Raw genomic sequence first — 20,457 nt, 5'->3', positions numbered from 1 at the left:
GGTTTTTTTTGTTTTGTTTCGTTTCGTTTTTTCTTCATAGCCCTGGCTGCCCTGGAACTGGCTTTATAAACCAGGCTGGCCTCAAACTTAGAGACCCCCCTTCCGGTGCCTCCTGAGTGCTGGGACTAAAGGCATGTACCGCCATGCCCTGCAGAGCTGGAGAGTTCTATGTGGTGCTTGTGAGCCTCCTGCCTTGGGTGCCAAGAACTGAGCTAGCACGCTTCACCACGGAGCCATCTCTCCGGAACCCTTTGAAGCAACTTAACCTCAGGTTCAGATGCTGCCTCCTTGCACCATTACGGTGACTCATGCCTAGAACCCCAACTGCTTGGGAGGCTGAGGCAAAGAGACCGTGAGTTCAAGGCCAGCCTGATGACCTAGGGAGCCCTCATCTCAAAATAAAAAATAAAGGAGAGCGGTGAGCTTCTGCCCCTCGGATCGAGTTGTGGGAACCGGCCGTAGTTCTTCCCGTGTCCCTCCTCCCCTCCTCTTCCTTCCCGAGAAAGCCTACACTTACCCTTCGTGGCTGCCTTCCTCACTGTTGTTTTTGCCCAAACCACATCACCTAAGCTTGACAAGTGTCATGAAACCAAGCAGTGTGTGTGCGGCGGGATTTAACCCCAGCAGGGCCATGACAGCCTGAGCAGCCGTTCCCAAACTGAGTGCCGGTGTGGACCCCACTCTGGGGTTTAGGTGCTGAATGCTGGTGCTCCCCGCTCTCTGCTTTGCAGCCTGAGGCGGGGGGTGGTGGTCTGCAGAGCTTACCTTTAGGGCTTGAACTGCTTCGTGGGGTTCAGTCTCTGTGTTGTGCGTTTGCTTCAGTTTTGAATGTTAGTCCTCCATGTTTATTGATCTGTACCCTTCCTTCTGTTAATAACGACGGAGCATTATGTTTTCCTCATTGCCTGGGAACTCTCAGGTGTGTGTGTGTGTGTGTGTGTGTGTAGAAGGGCTGGCCAGCAAGCCTCAGGCGTCCTGTGTTTGTCTTCCCAGTGCTGGGATTACAGGAATGTGCCATCAGGCTCAGCTGGTAAAGGGTTCACTGTGTAAGCATGATGACCTGGGTTGGAAGCCAGGAGCTGGCCAGTTCAAGTGGATGCCTGGAGCTCACTGGCCAGCCATCCTAGCTCAGTCTAGCTTCAGTGAGAGACCGGGCCTCAAAAAATAACACGGAGCAGGCCCCGAACTCTCAGAGATGTTTTCTGTCAGAGGCAGTGTTTTTTGTCCTACTCTGTAGATCCAGGGATTAAAGTCAGGCAGTCAGGCTTGCCCGCAGGCACCTTTACGCACTGAGATAGGCTCTCTCTGTGTGGCCTTCGCTGTCCTGGACTCACTTGGTAGACCAGGCTGGCCTCGAACTCACAGAAATCTGCCTGCCTCTGCCTCCCCGAGTGCTGGGATTCCAAGCGTGTGCCGCTGTGATGGCTGACATGTAAAATCTTAAGAATCACTTTGGAGAATTTCACATGTGTTTTATTTTTCAAGTTTTAAGTGCTTGAATTCACTCTGGAGTGATGTCTTAAGATTTATTTTTGTTACTTTAATAATGTGTGTATGTGTGTGCCCTTAGGACAACTATGAATTCCTGAACTTTCTGCTGTAAATGAGAACGTGTTTCATTTACTTAAGGGGAAAAAATGACTTAAGCAAATAATCATCTATGTTGAAAATATTGAATGGGATGGGTTTAATTTAACGACGCGATAGTTAGAAGACACCAGTAGAGGGCGCTCCAGCCCGTCTCTCTTGAATTATACACGGTCTTGACCAGTAGAGGGCGCTCCAGCTCGCCACGCTTGAACCTGATAATGCGGGCTTGAAAATGAAGGTTTCCCGGAAAAGACGCCACTTAGGAACACTCAGAGGTTCTACTGAAGGGCGTTTGCGCCAGTTTCCAAGAACTCTGAGGGAGGAGACGCTGCTCTCTAACACAGCCACCTCATCAGTACCCATGATGGGACCCATCATGGAGGAGAAGCTGAGGGGGCACTGGGTAGACGGCCAAGCCGGCTTAGACTGTGCAGGGAACTTCAGCCTGGCCTAGGGTGCAGAATGAATTCACACACAGCCTGGGCAAGACCCTGCCTCCGCTGAGATGGCCCGGCAGGTAAAATGCTTGCCAGCAAGCCTGACGAAACGCATTTCCAGAGCCCGCAGAGCGATAAGAGAAAAACTGGCTCTCAGAGCTGCCCTCTCCCTTCACGCGTGTCGGGAGGCATGCCCGCATGCGGACAGGCGAGCATGCAGAATGAAGGAGTAAAATGTGATGTAAAACGTTTTAAGGGAAATAAAGATAAAACAAACTTAATTAAAAGATGGGTCATTCGAGGACCCATTCGTGGTAGTCTGAAATTGGGTTAATCGCGCCAACTTTAAGAACAATTAGTCCCAGTGGCAATGTCACAGCAGATAGTGAGCAGAGAGGGAGTCGGGGTAAGTGGAAAGAAAGCCTCATTGTTCGAAGAACTGTCGTGCCTTCCGAGTGCTCGTGCCAAACCTGTCCTTCTGCCGGGGGTCCTGTCCTTCTGCCCAGGGTCCTGTCCTTCTGTCCAGGTCCCTCTGCCAGAGGTCCTGGCCTTCTGCCAGGGGCCCTGTCCCTCTGCCCGGGGTCCTGTCCTTCTGCCGGGGTTCTGCTCACAGCCACAGGGGCTGGTCCGAATGACTGCTGCTGGCTTCCTTTCCAGACCCCAGAAGGAAGTACCACGTGAGGCTGCTGGCTTACAACAACCTGGAAGACGGCTACCAGGCCGACCAGACCGTCAGCACTCCTGGATGCGTGTGTGAGTGATGGCCGCTCCGTCGTGCCCCCGAGGCACCGACCCCTCCCTTGAGATTCAGTTTTGCTACTGATCGGAAGATTGAGTTGGGGTGATTTTTCTGTCTCCCCCAAGCTGCCGGGTACATCTTGAATAAGTGGGTGCTTGGCAAAAGTGGGCAGTTTAAATTCTAAGCACGCATTTTAATTTTGCAAGCAGAAGAAGGTGGAAATTAGCTGGGGGAAACACATCAGGTTTCCTGGACTGAATTTCCTTTTGTCTGCTTTGGCCGTGAAGCCAGTTTTTTTCCAGTTGCTTCTATGTATTGCTCCTCTAACTCTGGCTTTCTCTGTTTTTGACTAGTTTTGTTTTTTCCCAGATAGGGTTTCCCTAGGAGGTAGGCTTGGCTGTCTTGTAGACCAGGCTGGCCTCGAACTCACAGAGATCCACCTGCCTCTGCCTCCCGAGTGCTGGGATCAAAGGCCTGTGCCACGCTGACTGTCTACCGTTTTTCAGGCGGTGAAGCATTTGACTCCTTAGCTAACTCCCAGAAGGGTTAGAGTGAGTCAGGGGCAGACCACTGTGAGGCTCAGATCTGCCACCGTGGGGACCTCTCCCTTGCCACTGCCCTGCTCTCCGCCCACAGCGCCCGCCCTCGAAGTGAATTCCCTTTGCCTCTCTCCCCAGCCGTCCGCGACCGCATGGTCCCCCCGCCACCGCCTCCCCACCATCTCTACGCCAAGGCTAACACCTCCTCGGCCATCTTCCTGCACTGGAGGAGGCCGGCCTTCACCACCGCCCAAGCCATTAACTATACCATCCGCTGTAACCCCGTCGGCCTGCAGAACGCCTCTCTGGTGCTCTACCTGCAAACGTAGGTGGCCTGTCCTCCCTCTCGGGTGCTTCCTTTGCGCTCTTGGCTGCTCTGACCGACTCGGAGAGTGTTCCTTTCAAAGATGAACATCTCCCCGTCCTCTGCTATACTTCCTCGACATGAATTGACCCACCGACTGTTGGAAATACGTTGCTGGCACTAACGACCCGCTTACTCTGCTCCACAGATCGGAAACCCACATGTTGGTTCAAGGACTGGAACCCAACACCAAGTACGAGTTTGCCGTCCGGCTGCACGTGGACCAGCTCTCCAGTCCCTGGAGCCCCGTGGTCTACCACTCCACGCTTCCGGAAGGTAGAGACCGCAGCTTCCTGGGGAGCTCAGCCTTGACAGCTTAGCATCTCGTCAGTCGGCTAGGAGTGGGTGTTTTGGCTGCAGTGCATGAACATGGTGTCGGAAGAAGCCAGAAGAGGGCACCAGAGCCTCTGGGCTGTGAGCCACCGTGTGGGTGCTGGGGATCAAACTCTGGTCCTGGGGCTCTGAACCATCTCTCTAGTCCCACTGTGGGTTTTTATTGTGTGTGTGTGTGTGTGTGTGTGTGTGTGTGTGTGTGTGTGTGTAAATGTATATGTGTATATACTTGTTTTTGTTGTTGTTTTCTTAAAGATTTTTATTTATTATGTATAGAACGTTCTGTTTGCATGTAGACCTGCATGCAAGAAGATGGCATTAGGTATATTGTGAGCCACCACGTGGTTGCTGGGAATTGAACTCAGGACCCGGAGGAGCAGTCAGTGCTCTTAACCTCTGAGCCACCTCTCCAGCCCTGTTTTTTGGTGTGTTTGTTTGTTTGTTTTTGTTTTTGTTTTTTTGAGACAGGTTTTTACTGTGTAGCCCTGGCTCTCCTGGAACTGTCTTTGTAAGCTGGCCTCCAATTCACAGAGATCCACCTGCTTCTGCCTCCTGAGCGCTGGGATCAAAGGTGTGTGCCACCGTGTCCATCTTAAAAAAAATAAAAAAAAAAAAAGGCCATTTTAAAGTATATCTTTAATAGTATGTTAAGCTTTGAATATGGTGGCACTGCCTGCCATCTCCCACATCAGAGGCAAAGTCCGGAGGCTTAGGAATTGAAGATCACCCCACCTACATAGAGAGGTCAGGCACGACCCGATTAAAGAAGAATGGAAGCACAGATGTCACTTTGAGGCAACAAACACCCACCAGCTGATCCATTGCTCTCTCACCCTCTGTGTTTTGTTTTTTTTTTTTTTCTCTACTATAATCAAGGCTTTCCCCCCCCCCCCCCCTTTTCCTTCTAGGAAAATACACAAGCAGGTGAGCTTTACTCTCTGTCCCCTCCGGGGCTCCTTTCCGGTTTTTCTTTTGTCAGTGACTTCCGATGCTGGGCTCACTGGAAGTGTAAGCAGTTTGGCATGCCCTTAGGAGGCCACCTTGTTTTCCCCCATTGGCGCCGTGGGAGTAGCTGGCGGGGACGGAGCTCACACCTGTGGCTCCAGATACGGCTTTTGTGTCCCTAGGTCTGCCGTGGTTTTGACGAGGTCTCATGAAAACACAGTGCCAAACCCAGCTCTTCGTGCTTTGAGCTCTCCTTACGCAGGGGGCCAGCTGAACCTCCATGATTTCCCTGGTGTTCACAGGCGGGAATTATTGCTTGAGTCTGTTCTTTGAGCACACTGATTCCAGCCGTCTTGGGAGATGATAACGTTTTAGTCTCAGGAGCGTCTGCTTCAAGCCTTCGGGATCGGATTATTGTCTAAACATTTCAGTAGGAGCTACAGTTTGGAGTCGGTACCCATGGGAACCTTCTCTGGTGAACAGATGAAACCTGAAACTGCTTTCTCCCTCCCTCCCCTTCCCTCTCTTCACCCGGAAGTGTTCCTATGGTCTCACTCATGGCGGGCAAGTACTCTACTGCCATACGCCATTCCAACCAGTTACATTCCAGAGCTTCTGAAAATCCTGTCCTTTACACCCAGTATACTCCTGTGTAGAGTCTATCTTCTTTATGACTTTTTTTTTTTTCCTGAGACAGGGTTTCTCTGTGTGACCCAGGCTGTCCCGGAACTCACTCTGTAGACAGAGCTGTTGTCTACAGAGATCAGGACTCAGAGATCCACCTGCCTCTGCCTCCCAAGTGCTGGGAGTAAAGGGATGTGCCACCACCTGTCTCTTTGTTTGTTTTAATGTTTTAAACCTGAAAGTAAAACGAAGGTTGGAGATGTAGCTCAGTGGTCAGAGTGCCTGATGCCTAGCATGCGCAGAGCACCCCGTAAAACCGGTCTGGTGGTGTGTGCCTGCCGCCAGCTCTCAGGAGGTGGGAGGCAGGAGGGTCAGGTATTGAAGGCCAGCCTCAGCTGTCATTACAGCAAACCTCAAAAGGCCGCGATTTCGATTTAGAAGGTTTAGATTTCCTGCAGCGGTTTCTGGTTGTTCAGGCTCGTCCGTGGTTGCCGATCTGTCAGCCAGCACTGGGGCGGTTATAACCCGTCTACTCCTGCTCACCCAGTGTCCTCCTCATGTCCCCACAGCACCCGCAGGCCCCCCGGTGGGGGTAAAGGTGACACTGATAGAGGACGACACCGCCCTGGTCTCCTGGAAACCCCCGGATGGCCCAGAGACAGTCGTGACACGCTATACCATCTTGTATGCTTCCAGGAAGGCCTGGATTGCGGGCGAGTGGCAGGTCCTACACCGAGAAGGTGAGTGTGATCAGCGGCTATCTCGGTTATCAGTAAGAGTGAGTTACTGGTGTCACAGGGGGAGACCGAGGGAGGCGACGCAGAGTTCACACTGAACTTACATTCTTACGTAGACAGTAACAAATTATTAAAGTGTTTAAGTCTTGCCCAAAGAGCATCTATCAGTTTAATTAAATTTATTGAGTGTGTGTGTGTATGCAGGTTGTCTGGGTTGCTGGGCAAGCCCTTGGCCTCTGGAGCCATCTTGCTGGCCCCAGTTTTCTCAAGTACAGAGAAAACCTGATTAGGGCGTAGGAACACGGTGAAGGCTTGTAAGCATTGGTCTGCCTTCAGCTGAGGAATACTAGATTACCAAACTCCGTTCTCGCCACGCGCTTTTTGCGTTACGTTCTTTACAAAAGCTGAAGTGTCCCGTCCGAGCACGTTCCGTATGGTACTTTAGATGGAGGGGGTGTTATTTTGGCATGCCCTTAATTTACACGTGCTGGAAACATTTGCCAAGCAACTACAAGTTTAAGGCTTCAGGGTAGTGGGCCACATCTGTAACCCTGGTGCTTTTGAGATGTGGAAGAAAAATTACAGTCCTGTGGCCAGCCCACGCCTATCTCATGGGGAAAAAAAAACAAAAGCTTAAGTTTGTAATTAAAAAAAAAAAAAGGTTTTTAGGGGTTGGAGAAATGGCTCAGTGGTTAAGAACGGTGACTGCTCTTCCAGAGGACCCAGGTTCAATTCCCAGTGCCCACAAGGCAGCTCACTGCTGTCCCTAACTCCAGTTCCCTGGGGTCTGACGCCCTCACACAGACGTACATGCAGGCAGAACACCCTAGGGAACATAAATAAATGACTTAAAAATTTTTATCAATTTTTATTTTATGTGCATTGGCACATTCATGTACATTTTGCCTGAATGTATGTCTATGTGAGTGTGCCATATGCCCTGGAAACTGGAGTTACACACAGTTGTGAGCTGTCATGTGGCTGGTAGGAGTTAAACCTGTATCCTTTGGAAGAGCAGCCATTGCTCTTAACCCCTGATCCATCTCTTCAGCCCTACCCAACCCCACTTTTTTTGTTTGTTTTAGTTTTTTAAGGCAGGGTTTCTTTGTGTAGCCCTGGCTGTCCTGGACTCACTCTGTAGACCAGGCTGGCCTTGAACTCACAGATATCCACCTGCCTCTGCCTCCTGAGTGCTGGGATTAAAGGTGTGCGCCACCATCATCCGGCCTTTTTTAAAGATTTAAGTTTTATTTTTAAGTATGCGTAACTGTGGGTTTGTGCATATGAGCGCAATTCCTCACGTGCACCAGAAGGGGGCGCCAGATTTCTTAGAAACGGAGTTTGGAGGCTCCGTGTGGGTCCTAGGAAAGGACCCTAGGTCCTCTGCAGGAGCAGCCAGTGCTCAGAGCTGCTGAGCCACCGCTCCAGCGCTGTGAGCTGCTATGGTTGTAGATCCATGTTTTCTGCTCTCAAGAGCCCCGCTAAGTAGTAACTGGCCACTGAGGAGACTTGGGCGTCGTAAGGACCTGGCAGTTACATGGCGCTGTGTTGGTCAGGTGTCGCTTGCAGCCTCGCAGAGCGCTCTGGAGCTTCGAGCAGTTGTTGCGTTTTCCCACTGATTCTGTGAACCTTGGTTCTGAGAGGGATGGGGAGCCTAGAAGCAGTGAGGAGGGGGACGTGGAGCCTGGGAGGGGAGGATACGCCTCCAGAAACAGAGTGTTAGCGAGCTTGGCGAGTCACCTTTGTGTTCACTGGTGTCCCGGCAGGTACGGTAAGTCACGTGGCCGACCCTGAGCAGGAGAGTCAGGGCCGCCCAGAGGTGTGACTAGACCTCACTGGGGCTTCCTTATTATCATAATCCAGTTTATGTTCTTTAAAAATACAAATAAAGCCAGGCGATGGGGGCGCACACCTTTGATCCCAGCACCGGGGAGGCAGAGGCAGGTGGATCTCTGAGTTCGAGGCCAGCCTGGTCTACAGTGAGTTCAGGACAGCCAGGGCTACGCAGAGAAACCTTGTCTCGAAAAACCAAATAAAATAAACATTTGGCAGGAGCGGGGAGTGGCAGTAGGTATGATTAAGGAGGTCAGAGGAGAGCATGGAGGAAGCTGCCTGACATGGGTGCTGAAATTGAATTGGGTCCTCTAGAAGAGCAACGTTTTCAAACCCAGGAGCCATCTCTCCGCCCCCTACCGCAATTCAATTTCGGTCTCCCATTTCCTAGATGGTTTATTGACACAACACGTGACCAAATGACAAACCTGATTTAATGAGGTGCCATAAATATTAATCAGGAGTCCCTCGAGCTGTAGATTTGAATTCTTCCTTCTTACCTACCTTCCTAAAAGGAAACAATACTTTCCTCTGCCTGTTTCCAAATTGACCCATTCAGGAATTTGGGAAGCTCAGAAATGAACATCTTACCTCATTTTTGGCTCTGTGGAGACTCGCATGGTAATTGCAGGCTTTTGCAAACCCTCCTAACTACGTAATTATGTGCAGAAAAACATGATCCTTGTGCCGCTTGGTGAGATTTTCAGGAACGTTCCTGTGAGAAGCTTTTTGTCATTTGTTAAATGTAGAGAGCTTTCTTCAGAGTTAATGCCATGGCTGGGAGAGAAGTAAATGGTGTAAGAAAGAACAATTAAGTTTTGTATTTGAGAGAGAAAATATGAAGGAGTCAACTTACCTACAATTACTTTAAAAGCAAGGAGCGCAGCTTGGAGTAGAGACCAACCTAAAATGGAAAACTGGCTTTTGTATCTGAACGTAGCTGTTTTAGAAAGGCAAGAGTGTAGGAAAACACGGGGAAATAAGGATTTTCTCATATCTGATAATATATTTATTTTTTCATCTTTTTGAAGCAGGTTTTCTCTAGGTAGCCCTGGCTGTCCTAGAACTAGCTCTGTAGACCAGGCTGGCCTTGAACTTGAAGATCTGCCTAGCTGATAATCTTTAACTTATAACAAATTTACACATATTTGTGTTCATATTTAATTCCAAATAGACCAAGAATTTAATTTTTTTTTTTTTTTTTTTTTTAGAATCAATCTGTAGTAGAGGGCCAACAGGATGGACCATTTACTTATTTATTTAGTAACTGACGTCTTTTTTTGGGGTTTGGTTTTTCGAGACAGGGTTTCTCTGTGTAGCCTTGGCTGTCCTGGACTCGCTTTGCAGACCAGGCTGGCCTCCAACCCAAGGAGATCCTCCTGCCTCTGCCTCCCTGAGTGCTACAGGCGTGCGCCACCGCCCCCAGCTCTGAAGTAATTTTTAATGGACAGAAAGAAGATGTCCTCATTCGCTTAGAGAATTTAAATTCATTGGGCTGGGGATATAGCCCAGCTGGTTGGATGCTAAAACCAATCACAGTAGCGTTCACCTGTATCTCAGCACTTGAGATGTGGAGGCAGGAGGATCAGCAGCTCAGGGTCATGACCCACATAGTGAGTTCCAGGCCAGCCTGGTCTACAAAGCGAGTCCAGGACAGCCAAGGCTACACAGAGAAACCCTGTCTCGAAAAACAAAACAAAACAAAAAAATTTGCTTCTCGTAGTGGTAAGTTTTGCTAAACATTTTGAAACATTAAATGTATTCAGTGATAGAATAGGAGCTCTATTTTCGTCTCCACCTGTGAGGAAATCAGGGTGGTCCTCGGCTAATTTTAACCTCTCACGGTACATCGCTGTTTTGTAACCCATCTGCCTATTTCCAAGGTGCACAGTACAGACTCTTCCTGCTTCTAAATAGGGCTTCTGGGTGTGTTTATTTAGCAGTTGCGTTACTCCAGGAACTCGCCTTCTCTTCAGGCCAAGTGGAAACCAGAGAACATGAAAACAAGTCCTGTTGGGCTCCTGGCACGGCCGCTGGTGGCCGGGCCACCTGATATCCTGTAACCCGGAGGCTGGCCTCTGGGTCAGGGCCTGGCCTGTTGTAGCATGGCCCACACTCCCCTTGCTCGGTGAGGGAGACCCTAGTTATCACTCTGGAGAAGCCAGCCCCGGCTCTGCAGTTGCCTGCAGGAAACCCTCTGCACGAGGAGGAAAGGAGGACAGTCCCCTCCCCACACCAGGAGGGCTGGGTGTCCCCATGCACTGGGCAGTTCTGTGACAGCCTTACGGTGGACTCTCTTAGAGGGAAATATTTAAAATGCCGAGAGAAGCAGCAGGGTTCAAACAGGAATCTTCAGGGGCCCTCACAGAGAAGACACCCACAGAGGCTTAACCATTTGTGAATTCAAATGAGGTTTGCCTTCAGAGAGGAGCAGGTCTCAGGCGGAGGAGCGCAGACAGCTTTTATTTATTTATTTATTTTAACATTTTTATTTATTTTGGGGTCTGACTTCCACTGTGGCACGTGGACACCCTATGGGGAGTCAGTTCTTCCACCGTGTGGGTCCCAGGCATCAAAGTCAGGGTTTGGGGTGTGGTTGCAATCATTTCTAGGCGCTGAGCGTCTTGCTGGCCTGGGCCTGGTCACCTTGTGGATTAACCTGGGTTGAGGTGATATCTTAGTGGCTAAAGGCGCCTGCCGCTAGGCCTGAAATCCCGAGTTCAGTCCCCACGACCCACACGGTGGAAGAAGGGAAGGCGGCTGCGAGCTGCCCTCCGAGCTCCACGCGCATGCCAGCGCACGAGCAGCCGCACGCGCACGAGCAGCCGCACACGTACGGCACGCGCTCAACGTGTAATGAACGTTGTAAAAAGAGTTAACCCGTGAGGGCTCCTCAGCCTCTGCGGTTCCCATGGAAACCTGTGCTTTTGTTTTAGAAACATGATAATCAGCTCCTGAAAGACTCCACATTGGGGAAATGTTTGTGTTCTTTCTCACTTAAAAGAGTTTTGGATTTTCAAGGCAGGGTTTCTCTGTGTAGACCAGGCTGGCCTGGAACTCACAGAGATCCACCTGCCTCTGCCTCCTGAGTGCTGGGACTGAAGCTATGCACTACTCTGTCCAGCTTAAATTACTTTTAAGTGTGTGTGTGTGTTTAGCTGTGTGCAGATGAGTGCAGCTGCCCTCAGAGACCAGAGCCTGACCCCTGGAGCCGGAGCTTCCCGTGGTTGTGAGCCACTGAGCATGGCAGCTAAAAGACTGTGAACCACTCTTGCAGAGGGCTAAGTTAAAGTTCAAAAATAAAGACATGGTTTTTATTATTTACTGTCTTTTAGATTTTATTTTAATGTGTATGGGTGTTTTGCCTGCATGTGTACCACTAGCATGCCTGGTGCCTGTGGCGGCCAGAAGAGGGCATTGGGTGCCCTGGATTTTAACACCTAGTTAGAAGAGTTCACACATACACGTAAAAATAAAAACTAAAAAATAGGAAAAAGAAATAATAAGAAATAAGTATCTTTTTTACTTTAACTCAGCCCTCTGAATGCGCTGCACATACTCTTAACTGCTAAGCCATTTATTTCCCTTGTCCCTGTTCTTGTTTAAGAAGGAAGAACAGGGAATCTAAAACAGATGCTAAGCTAAGAGGTTGAAACAATTATAATTAGGAAAGAAAGATTGGCCTTCCGCTGGAATCTTTTTCCTGACACTGAATTTTTGTTGTTTGTTTGTTTGTTTGTTTTCAAGACAGGGTTTCCCAGAGCCTTGGTCCTGGGCTCATTGCGTGTGCCTGATGTGTGTACATATGCTTTCTGTATGTGTTGAGATGTCCACAATTCAGTGTTCTTAATGTCGTGCGTATATAAGGAATAAAACTTTATATAAGCATATACAGTATGAGTAAACAGTATAAAGTAAACCTGCATACACTTGAAATACAAGTGTAAACTCAAAATTCCTTCCAAGGCTGGAGAGATGGCTCAGTGGTGAAGAAAACATACTGTTCTGTAGCCGACCAGAGCCAGTGCCCAGAACCTGGACCTCGGCTGCTCAGAAGGGCCTGGAGCTCCAGCTGGGGGGGATCAGGTGCCCCTTCCAGCATCTGAAGGGCTCCATTCGCATGCCCTTCACCCCACCTCCACACACACACATGTTCATAAAACAAATATTTGAAAACAAGCAAACAGAAATACCTCCGAAAATTCTAATACGGAGGCCTTTATGGGATGTTTGTATATGTGTGGGATGATGTTAAGGGAATACGTTAAGATATAAAAGTGCATGAGGCAAGCATGTACCTGAGGTGTGGAATGTGGCTCAGAGTGTGTTGAGCATGCACAAGGACCTGGGTTCAATGCCAGCACCACACCAAAGAGAAAAAAAAAATCTCGTTTGTACATTCGCACACAAATAATTAAAATGTCAGCAATGGCATTATCACTGTAACTATACCTTTCTGCTTTGCAAATGACCCACAATGAAAATAGCCACTTCTGTAGTTAGGACGGATGTACTTCTGTTTTTATTTACGTGTGTATGCATGCTGCATGTGGGGGTGGGTGCTGTGGAGTCTGGCAGAGGCGGTAGACCCCTTGGAGCTGGAGTTACAGGTGAGCTGCGTGATGTAGGTGCTGGGAACCGGCCCCCCACGCCTTCCAACAGATGAGCAGATGTTCTCCATGGCTGAGCCTTCTCTCCAGACCCTGGGAAAAAAGCTACAGACATGTGATCCCTGTTTGCGCGGCTGTGAGAGTTGACTTGTCTGTGGTGTGTCTCTAGGGGCCATAACCATGGCTCTGCTGGAAAACCTGGTGGCCGGAAATGTCTACATCATCAAGATATCCGCCGCCAACGAGGTGGGAGAAGGGCCCTTCTCAAACTCTGTGGAGCTGGCCGTCCTCCCCAAGGACCCTTCCGAATCCAACCAGAGGCCCAAGCGTTTGGATCCTTCCGAGGCCAAAGGTCTGCATCTTGCCACTGTCACTGGGGTGCTTTTTTGTCTTTTCATTCCCTTATCTCAGCTCCCACAGAACCTGAACTTGGTTTGCTGAGTTGTCGCCGGTGGAGTTCTGAGGTCACTAAACTGCGTGGCTCTCTTCTGTAGGCCGGGAAGGCAGCGGGAAATCACCTCAGAGTGAACTTTCAGCCCCAGACCACTGTGCCCACAGCTGCGTCCCCAGCTGTGCAGCCAATGGGCTGGATCGGTGGCAGGCTTGTGGGCGGGAGCGTCCTGGCAGGTTCCGAGGAAACCAACAGCAGAGGTGGTTGTGGTACCAGGGCCAGGACAAACCTGGCTTCCATTAAGAAAAAACAGTTCTTCTGGAGAGAAGTTTGTTTTTATCCAGAACAATAGTCGAGAGTGGGGAAAACATGGCTAACCAGCCTCTCTACCTCACTCCTCTTAGGTCTACCTGGTCTAAAGGGAGCCGCTGGCCCCTGGGGATCTGTCTCTTTTCTGTGGAGAAGTGAGGAACAGCTTCAAGCAGCCTGAGAGCCACAGATTAGTTATTTGGTGTGGGAGAAGGCAAGAAGGACAGACAGACAGAATTAAGAACAGGAGGGAGGTAGCTCCAATAGCCCTTACCATCAGGGAAGAGGAGAGCAGTCTCTTCCTTGTTTGTCAGTTCCTTTGCTCAGGGTGTAGAGAAATGAAATCAATTGAGAGCGCTCAGCCTTTGCAGGGGACCAGAATTTGGTTCCAGCTTCAGGGAGACCTGACGCCACCTTCTGGTCTCTGTTGGCACTGCACACAGACATAAAAATAAAAGGACTACCTTTAGAAGTCAATAAATTCTAGACCGGTGTTCACTGTTTGATATAGTAGTATCTGTCTGAATGTGCTCTCAGTCTTCAGTATCGGAAACTGAACTGCCTTCTGTAATCACTGGCAGAAATCAACTCATGACTTCTCTATTTGGATGTAGTGTTAAAACTCTCCCTGCGAGATAAAGGCACACTGTAGAAAAGCAGCTATGGGAACTGTGATGTGTGGGACGCCTTTGTTTCTTCCGATTGAATAAATGTGCTTCTGTTCTAGTTCATTCAGGCTACTACCACCTGGACCAGAAGTCAATGACGGGCATCGCAGTGGGCGTTGGCATAGCCTTGACCTGTATCCTCATCTGTGTCCTCATCTTGATATACCGAAGCAAAGCCAGGTGTGTTGCCCTTGCTAGAGATGCCGCTAAAGGGCCCGAGGGGCCAATGGCTTACAGGTAAAGTGTTTGCTGTGCCAAGTGTGAGAGCCAAAGATCCCAGAACCCACAGAGGTGCCAGGTGGGCGTGGTGCCTGCCTATCATTCCAGATTTAAAGAGGCAAAGGTAGAAAAATCCCTGCAACTTAACAGCCAGCCTAACGGAAATGGCGAGCTCCAGGCTCAGTGAGAGATTCCGCCTCAAGTGTGAGGTGGGAACTAATCGAGGAAGACACCTGGGCCAACCTCAGCTCTCCACATGCATGTAAATGTACATGCATGCCACACACACACACACACACACACGTATGGAAAGAGATGCTTCGATGGTTAAAAGACATTCAAGTGACAGGGGCTGCAGGAAATGAATTGAAATCAAGTGCCTTGTAGAATAACTGGGTTATTTTCTTCCTTAAAATGAACACTATGTTCCAGGTTTTTTGTTTTTTTTTTTTTTTTTTTTTTTTTTTTAACAGCTTGGAATGTGCTGAATTTATACTGAGATCATTTTCCAGCCACTTGGGGAAAAAAAAAATGCTGTGCCAGTGAAAATCCCTAAGTGGGGATTTGTTTTCTGCATTCCTGTATGTTTGTATGCTTTTGCTTTTGGGTCCGTTTTCATGGCACCCTTGATCCAGCACACCCCTTCCCGAGAAGACCCCTCCTGATTCCCAGATGTGCCTGGGTCACCAAGAGAGGCCCGGAATGACTGGGATCGCATATTGGACTGAGAGTAACGGAGTAAATAGAGATGTGTTAGCTCTCAGCTGTGGGGCAAGGCAGACACTGCAACAGTGAGAAAGTTAAAGATCCAGCATTTAGCTTCCAGAGTATTTGAGACACAGGCACCGAAGAACCCCGTTGTTTCAAATCCCGGGAGCTAAGGAGCTGGCTCCGTTAATAGTTACTCAGCTAGCATCATGAAGCCCCGGGTTCAATCCCCTGCACTGCACAAAGCCAGCTGTGGTTTTATGCACCTCTCATGGTAGCACCAGCAAGGTAGAAGCAGGAGGATCAGATATTCAAGGTCAGGGGCCTTCAGGGTGGCTTGGTGACTAAAGGCTCACGAGTCTGACCCAGAGGTCAGTCCTCGGCACCCACATGGTAGGGGTGAACAGCCTTGCTAGTTGTCCTTTGACTTTTACTTGTGCATGTATGTGCAAACAAATAAATTAACGTAAACATTGAAAAAGCAAAAAAAAAAAAAGTAAATTCAGTGTCATTTTTTTTGGCTGCAGTTTTGAGGCCAGTGTGAGATATGCAAGTCACTGTCTCCAACAAAAAGTTCTGATTTGGTACACTTGCTCTTGCTCACTGAGATGAGAAGGCTTTCCTTTGATCACTATTTCAGGAAGTCATCTGCCTCTAAGACAGCACAGAACGGAAGCCAGCCGCTGTCCCGAGCCAGTGCCTCTGGGGCAGCGGGGAGTAACCTGGGGAAGAACCTGGAGAGAGCGACAGAGAATCAGGAGCCCTTGGTACCTGTGCTGCCCCCCAGCTTCATCGATGCGAAGGTTCGCTGGGCAGCGCTTCTCTGCTTGGGTGACATTAACTTGCCAGGACACTGTGTTCAGTGTGTGAATGGACATTCTCCTGTCGATTATAGTTATATAATTCAGCCACAGTCTGGGGGGAGATGGTGAGGACACGTGAAAGAACAAAGGATGGAAGAGACAGGAAGTGAGGAGGACAGACAGGCCCCCTGAGGCAGGATTATTTTATCCTGAGGTTGATGATTGTCTGAATCAATGCTCAGAACACACACAAGTTTTTTTTTTAAAGATTTACTGTTATATAAATATTTTATATGTATGAGTGTTTTGCCTGCATGTATATCTGTGTCTCACGACTGTGCCCAGTGCCCAAGGAAGGCAGAGGAGGGTATCAGAGCGTTTGTAACTGGAGTTATAAGTGGTCATGAGCTGACATGTGGGAATTTGAGAGAATATAGCCTGTGCTCTTAGCCTCCAAAGAACATTGTTTTAAAATAAGAAAGATCAGGGCTGGAGAGATGGCTCAGCATTTTCTGCTCTTCCAGAAGACCCAGGTTCCATTCCCAGAATTCACACGGTGGCTCAAAATCACCTCAACTCCACTTTCCAGGGATCTGACTTCCTCTTCTGACCACCTCGGGCACGTGGCATTTATTCATCCATCCATCCATACATACATACATGCAGACAAAACACTTGTAAATATGAAATAAAAATTTAAAAAGATCTGCATAGACACCTGAAGAGCCTTCCCTTGATGGCCCAAGGAAAGTAGAAAATTACAAGGAACTGTCACCAGAGGATGCTGCCTCTTGCCTTTGCCAAGGCTTACGATGCGCATTATGGAAACGAACTGTGCTCTGCCTCATCACATTCTTAGAGTAGCTCTATAAGAAGTGTGACATGTGTCAGGCACACCCACAGCTTCGGGTACATGGCCATCACCCCAGCAAAAAAGAAAAAAAAAAAAGTTTTCTAAATGCTGAAAGATTCTTAGAAAAGATGATGCTGAAGCAGCTGCCACCCGTGTCCTGCAGAGCTGAACTACTTACTCTCTAGACAACCCCACATGGAAAAGGATTGTTCCAGTTAGAAGCCGTCCCTCGAGGACCCTTTCCTGAAGTTTACAGTGACTAAAACATTTTAAAGACTTAGTGGAATTAACAGTAACTCGTTTGCAGTTCTTTGTTTTGTGTTTTTGGTGTTGGTGGCGTTGGTGGAGGTCAGAGGACAGCCTGGGGTCGTTGCTTCTTTCCTTCCACTGTGTGGATTCTGAGGATTAAATTCAGGCCTTTCTCCTGCTGAGCCATTCTGCCTGCCCAGAGGTTTATGTTAATTTCATTCAGTCGTTTAACAGACACGGTGCAGTCATCTCCAGCACAGTGTTGCATGTAGAATCGGTTTCTGCTGTTGCATTTGTATTGTTTGCAGCCTGTCTCAGCTTTAATTTAATAAAAATAATTAATCAAACCCCATTCAACTAATTTCAAATTAACGTAAGACATTAAAATCTAAAGGGTTTTGTTATTATTTTTTTTTCTTTTCTTTTCCCTCAAGGCATGCAACCCAGACTGGCCTCAAATTCACTGTGTAGACAAAACTAGCTTTGAACTCCTGATTCCTCAGCCTCCATCTCTGCCTCTTGAGTTCTGGGATCACAGGCTTGCACCTCCACCCCTGGTTGATAGCGTTCTGGGGGTCAGGCCCAGAGCTGCCTCCATACTAGGCAAGCACTGTACAAATGGGCCTTGTCCCCGCCCTAGGATCCACACTTCTAAACACTAGGATATATAGTGGTTCTGTTATTATCAGCTTTGTAGCAGATACAAAAAAAGAAGACATGGGGAGAGAGTGAAAGAGAGGATGGGGAGGAAAAAAAGCAGAATCTAAAACCCAAGAGACAAAGAGCAACCAGAAACTGATGAGTCCCCTGGGTTGGCCTGCAGGTGATGCCCCACTTCTGGATAAATGTGGGTCCAGGACATTGTTCCTCTCCCCTGCTACTAAAACATTTCAGCCATGCAAAAAAGGCTGAGTGAAGAATAGAATGAACAAATAAACGCACAAATAATCATTAACATCTCATCATAATTTCATACTTCTGTTTGCTGTAACAAAAAAAACTTTTTTTGTCAGCATTATCCTTTATGCCACATAGCTCCGCATGCTCAGAGGTTTTAATAAGGAGTAGGAAGCAATTTTAAATAGGCGCATAGAGGGAGGGGCATGCTAGGGGGGTGGGTACAGAGTAAAGCAAGCTAGGTGAGGTAACGCGATCCTGTCACCCATTAACACACAGGAGGCTGAAGAATATGAGTTCTAGGCCAGCACGGGCTACAAAGGAAGACCTGGTCTTAAAAAGAAACGCAAAAGAATAAACCTGACATTTTTTTTTTCTTGTGATGTATATAGGTGGGTGTTTGGTCTGCACACATGTCTGTGCATACGGGGTGTGTGTGTGTGTGTGTGTGTGAGTTAGGAATAGTCGGGAGCCACTCTGTGGGTGCTGGGGAATCAAACCCGGGTCTTCTGGGAGAGCAGCCAGTGCTCTCCGCCATCACTCCACTCCCCCACCCCCGATACGGTTTTGGTCATAAACTAAGGTCCTGAATGTGTTCTGTCCTGTGTAGGAGAGTCACTGTCTGTGACTGTTGTCTTCTGTGGACATTTACCATCTATGTGCACTTCTCTCAATGACCTCTCCTGATACTGAGAAATTTTCCCTTTCTGTCTCCTCAGGGAGGGACTGACCTCATCATCAATAGCTATGGTCCTGTAATCAAAAACAACACTAAGAAAAAGTGGCTTTTTTTCCAAGACACCAAGAAGATCAAAGTTGAACAGGTGATCCGCTCACATGAGGAGAATCAGTTACAGTCTAATTACATTGGTAATTAGAAAGACAAGGAAAACACAAATGAAGGGTTTTCCACGGACCTGGTTCTGTTCTGACTGTGGGGAGCTGTGATGAGGGGCAGCCAGAAGGACAGTTGGGATAGTAATCAGAGATGGGGTTTTTCAGTGGGTGTGAGGACAGTGAAAATAAAAGAGAGAAGGACGTGAGAAGCTTGTAGCCAAATAACCAAGGGTTTTGGTTTGGTTTGGGGTTTTGGTTTGTTTGATTTTTTTTTTTTTTTTTTTTTTTTTTTTTTTTTTGAGGCAGGGTTTCTCTGTGTAGCCTTGGCTGTCCTGGAACTTGCTCTGTAGACTAGGCTGGCCTTGAACTCACAGAGATCGGTCTGCCTCTGTCTCCCCAAGTGCTAGGGTTAAAGGTGTGCATTGCCACTGTCTGGCTTGTTTTTTAAAGGTTTGTTGTTGTTTTGTTTGTTTGTTTGTTTTTAATTATGTGTGTATGCCTGTCTGTGTGGCTGTAGCACGTGGGTATGGCCCACCTGGAGCTGGAGGTTACAGATGACTGTGAATCACCTGATGTGGGTTCGGAGACCTGCAATATATGATCTCCTAGCCATCCCGGGAACCTCTGGCCCAAACAGTCCATTGACCATGGGGACTTTTTTTTTTTTTTTTTTTTTTTTTTCTGTTTTTACCAAGATGGGGTTTCTTTGTGCAGCCTTGGCTGTCCTGGCACTAGCTCTGTAGACCAGGTTCACCTTGAACTAGGCAATTTGCCTGTTTGCCTCCTGGGTGCTGGGATTAAAGGCTGCCTAACACGACGATGACCCTTTGTCCAGGAGCTTGAACTATCTGCCATCTCATGGCTGCCTTATCTGTTTTTGCCTAGACCCAAAGAAGATTCCCTCAGGCCGTCTGCTTTTACCAGCCAGGCACCACAGTGCTGATCAGTGATGAAGACTCCCCCAGCTCCCCAGGCCAGACCACCAGCTTCCCAAGACCTTTCGGGGCTACCCTTGACACTGAGCATTCAGCAAACAGTGAGGGCAGCCATGAGACAGGGGATTCTGGAAGGTTCTCCCATGAGTCCAATGATGAGATACACCTGGCCTCTGTCATCAGCAGCACACCCCCCGTGTTGGATTCCCTCGTGGGTGGCGAGTCTGATGGGGCTGCTCCGCTGAAGAATCGGGGGGACCCTGCAGAACCCCTGCCGCCTGAGCAGGGCCCCTCAGCCCCACAGGGCTTCCCCATCTAGAGAGCCATACTCAGGTATTCACAGCAAGCATCTGTTCGAAGGACAATGAACAGGGAGCCAAAGCCTTTTGTGAAAATCTTGATGTCTTACTGTTTATTGTTTTTTTTTTTTGTTTTTTAATTATTTTTTTAAGCTCACGGATTTTGAATGTTTCAATTGTCAACAATGTGAAAAGGGCAGTCAAGATGCTTGACTGGATTCTAAGATGTATCACTGGAGCAGAGGGAAGACTGCCTGCGCCCTCTGCTGAATAGCTACCTCAGTTTGCTGTTGGCGGACTCTGAAGACAACTGTGCTGGCTTCTCTCGGCGACGTAGCCAGCGGGACTTCCTAGTGACGCTGTGTGTCCGTTGTGTGTGTGTGTGATGTGTGTGTGACTGAAGGAGTCCGATGGGTGGGTGAGGAAGAATGTTGATCTGAAGCTCTCTTTCTTTCTTTCTTTCTTTCTTTCTTTCTTTCTTTCTTTCTTTCTTTCTTTCTTTCTTTCTTTCTTTCTTTTTTTAAAGAACTGTGACACC

General features: G+C 48.5%; 1 protein-coding gene across 1 annotated transcript in view; it reads left to right on the top strand.

Annotated features, from left to right (window-relative positions):
* Prtg (protogenin) overlaps positions 1-20,034 on the top strand; it is a 96,433-nt gene extending 76,399 nt beyond the window's left edge. The window contains exons 12-20 of the mRNA XM_021637973.2: positions 2,685-2,780; positions 3,444-3,630; positions 3,818-3,945; positions 6,141-6,311; positions 12,921-13,103; positions 14,179-14,299; positions 15,687-15,849; positions 18,568-18,672; positions 19,571-20,034. Of these exons, the coding sequence (XP_021493648.1) occupies positions 2,685-2,780; positions 3,444-3,630; positions 3,818-3,945; positions 6,141-6,311; positions 12,921-13,103; positions 14,179-14,299; positions 15,687-15,849; positions 18,568-18,672; positions 19,571-19,939 (1,523 nt within the window). The 3' untranslated portion in view covers positions 19,940-20,034. The remainder of the gene's footprint in view (positions 1-2,684; positions 2,781-3,443; positions 3,631-3,817; positions 3,946-6,140; positions 6,312-12,920; positions 13,104-14,178; positions 14,300-15,686; positions 15,850-18,567; positions 18,673-19,570) is intronic.
* Positions 20,035-20,457: the final 423 nt, after the last annotated feature.

The sequence above is a fragment of the Meriones unguiculatus genome, chromosome 6 (assembly GCF_030254825.1).
Source record: "Meriones unguiculatus strain TT.TT164.6M chromosome 6, Bangor_MerUng_6.1, whole genome shotgun sequence".
NCBI lineage: Eukaryota > Metazoa > Chordata > Mammalia > Rodentia > Muridae > Meriones > Meriones unguiculatus.
This window is presented reverse-complemented; position numbering and strand designations above follow the sequence as displayed.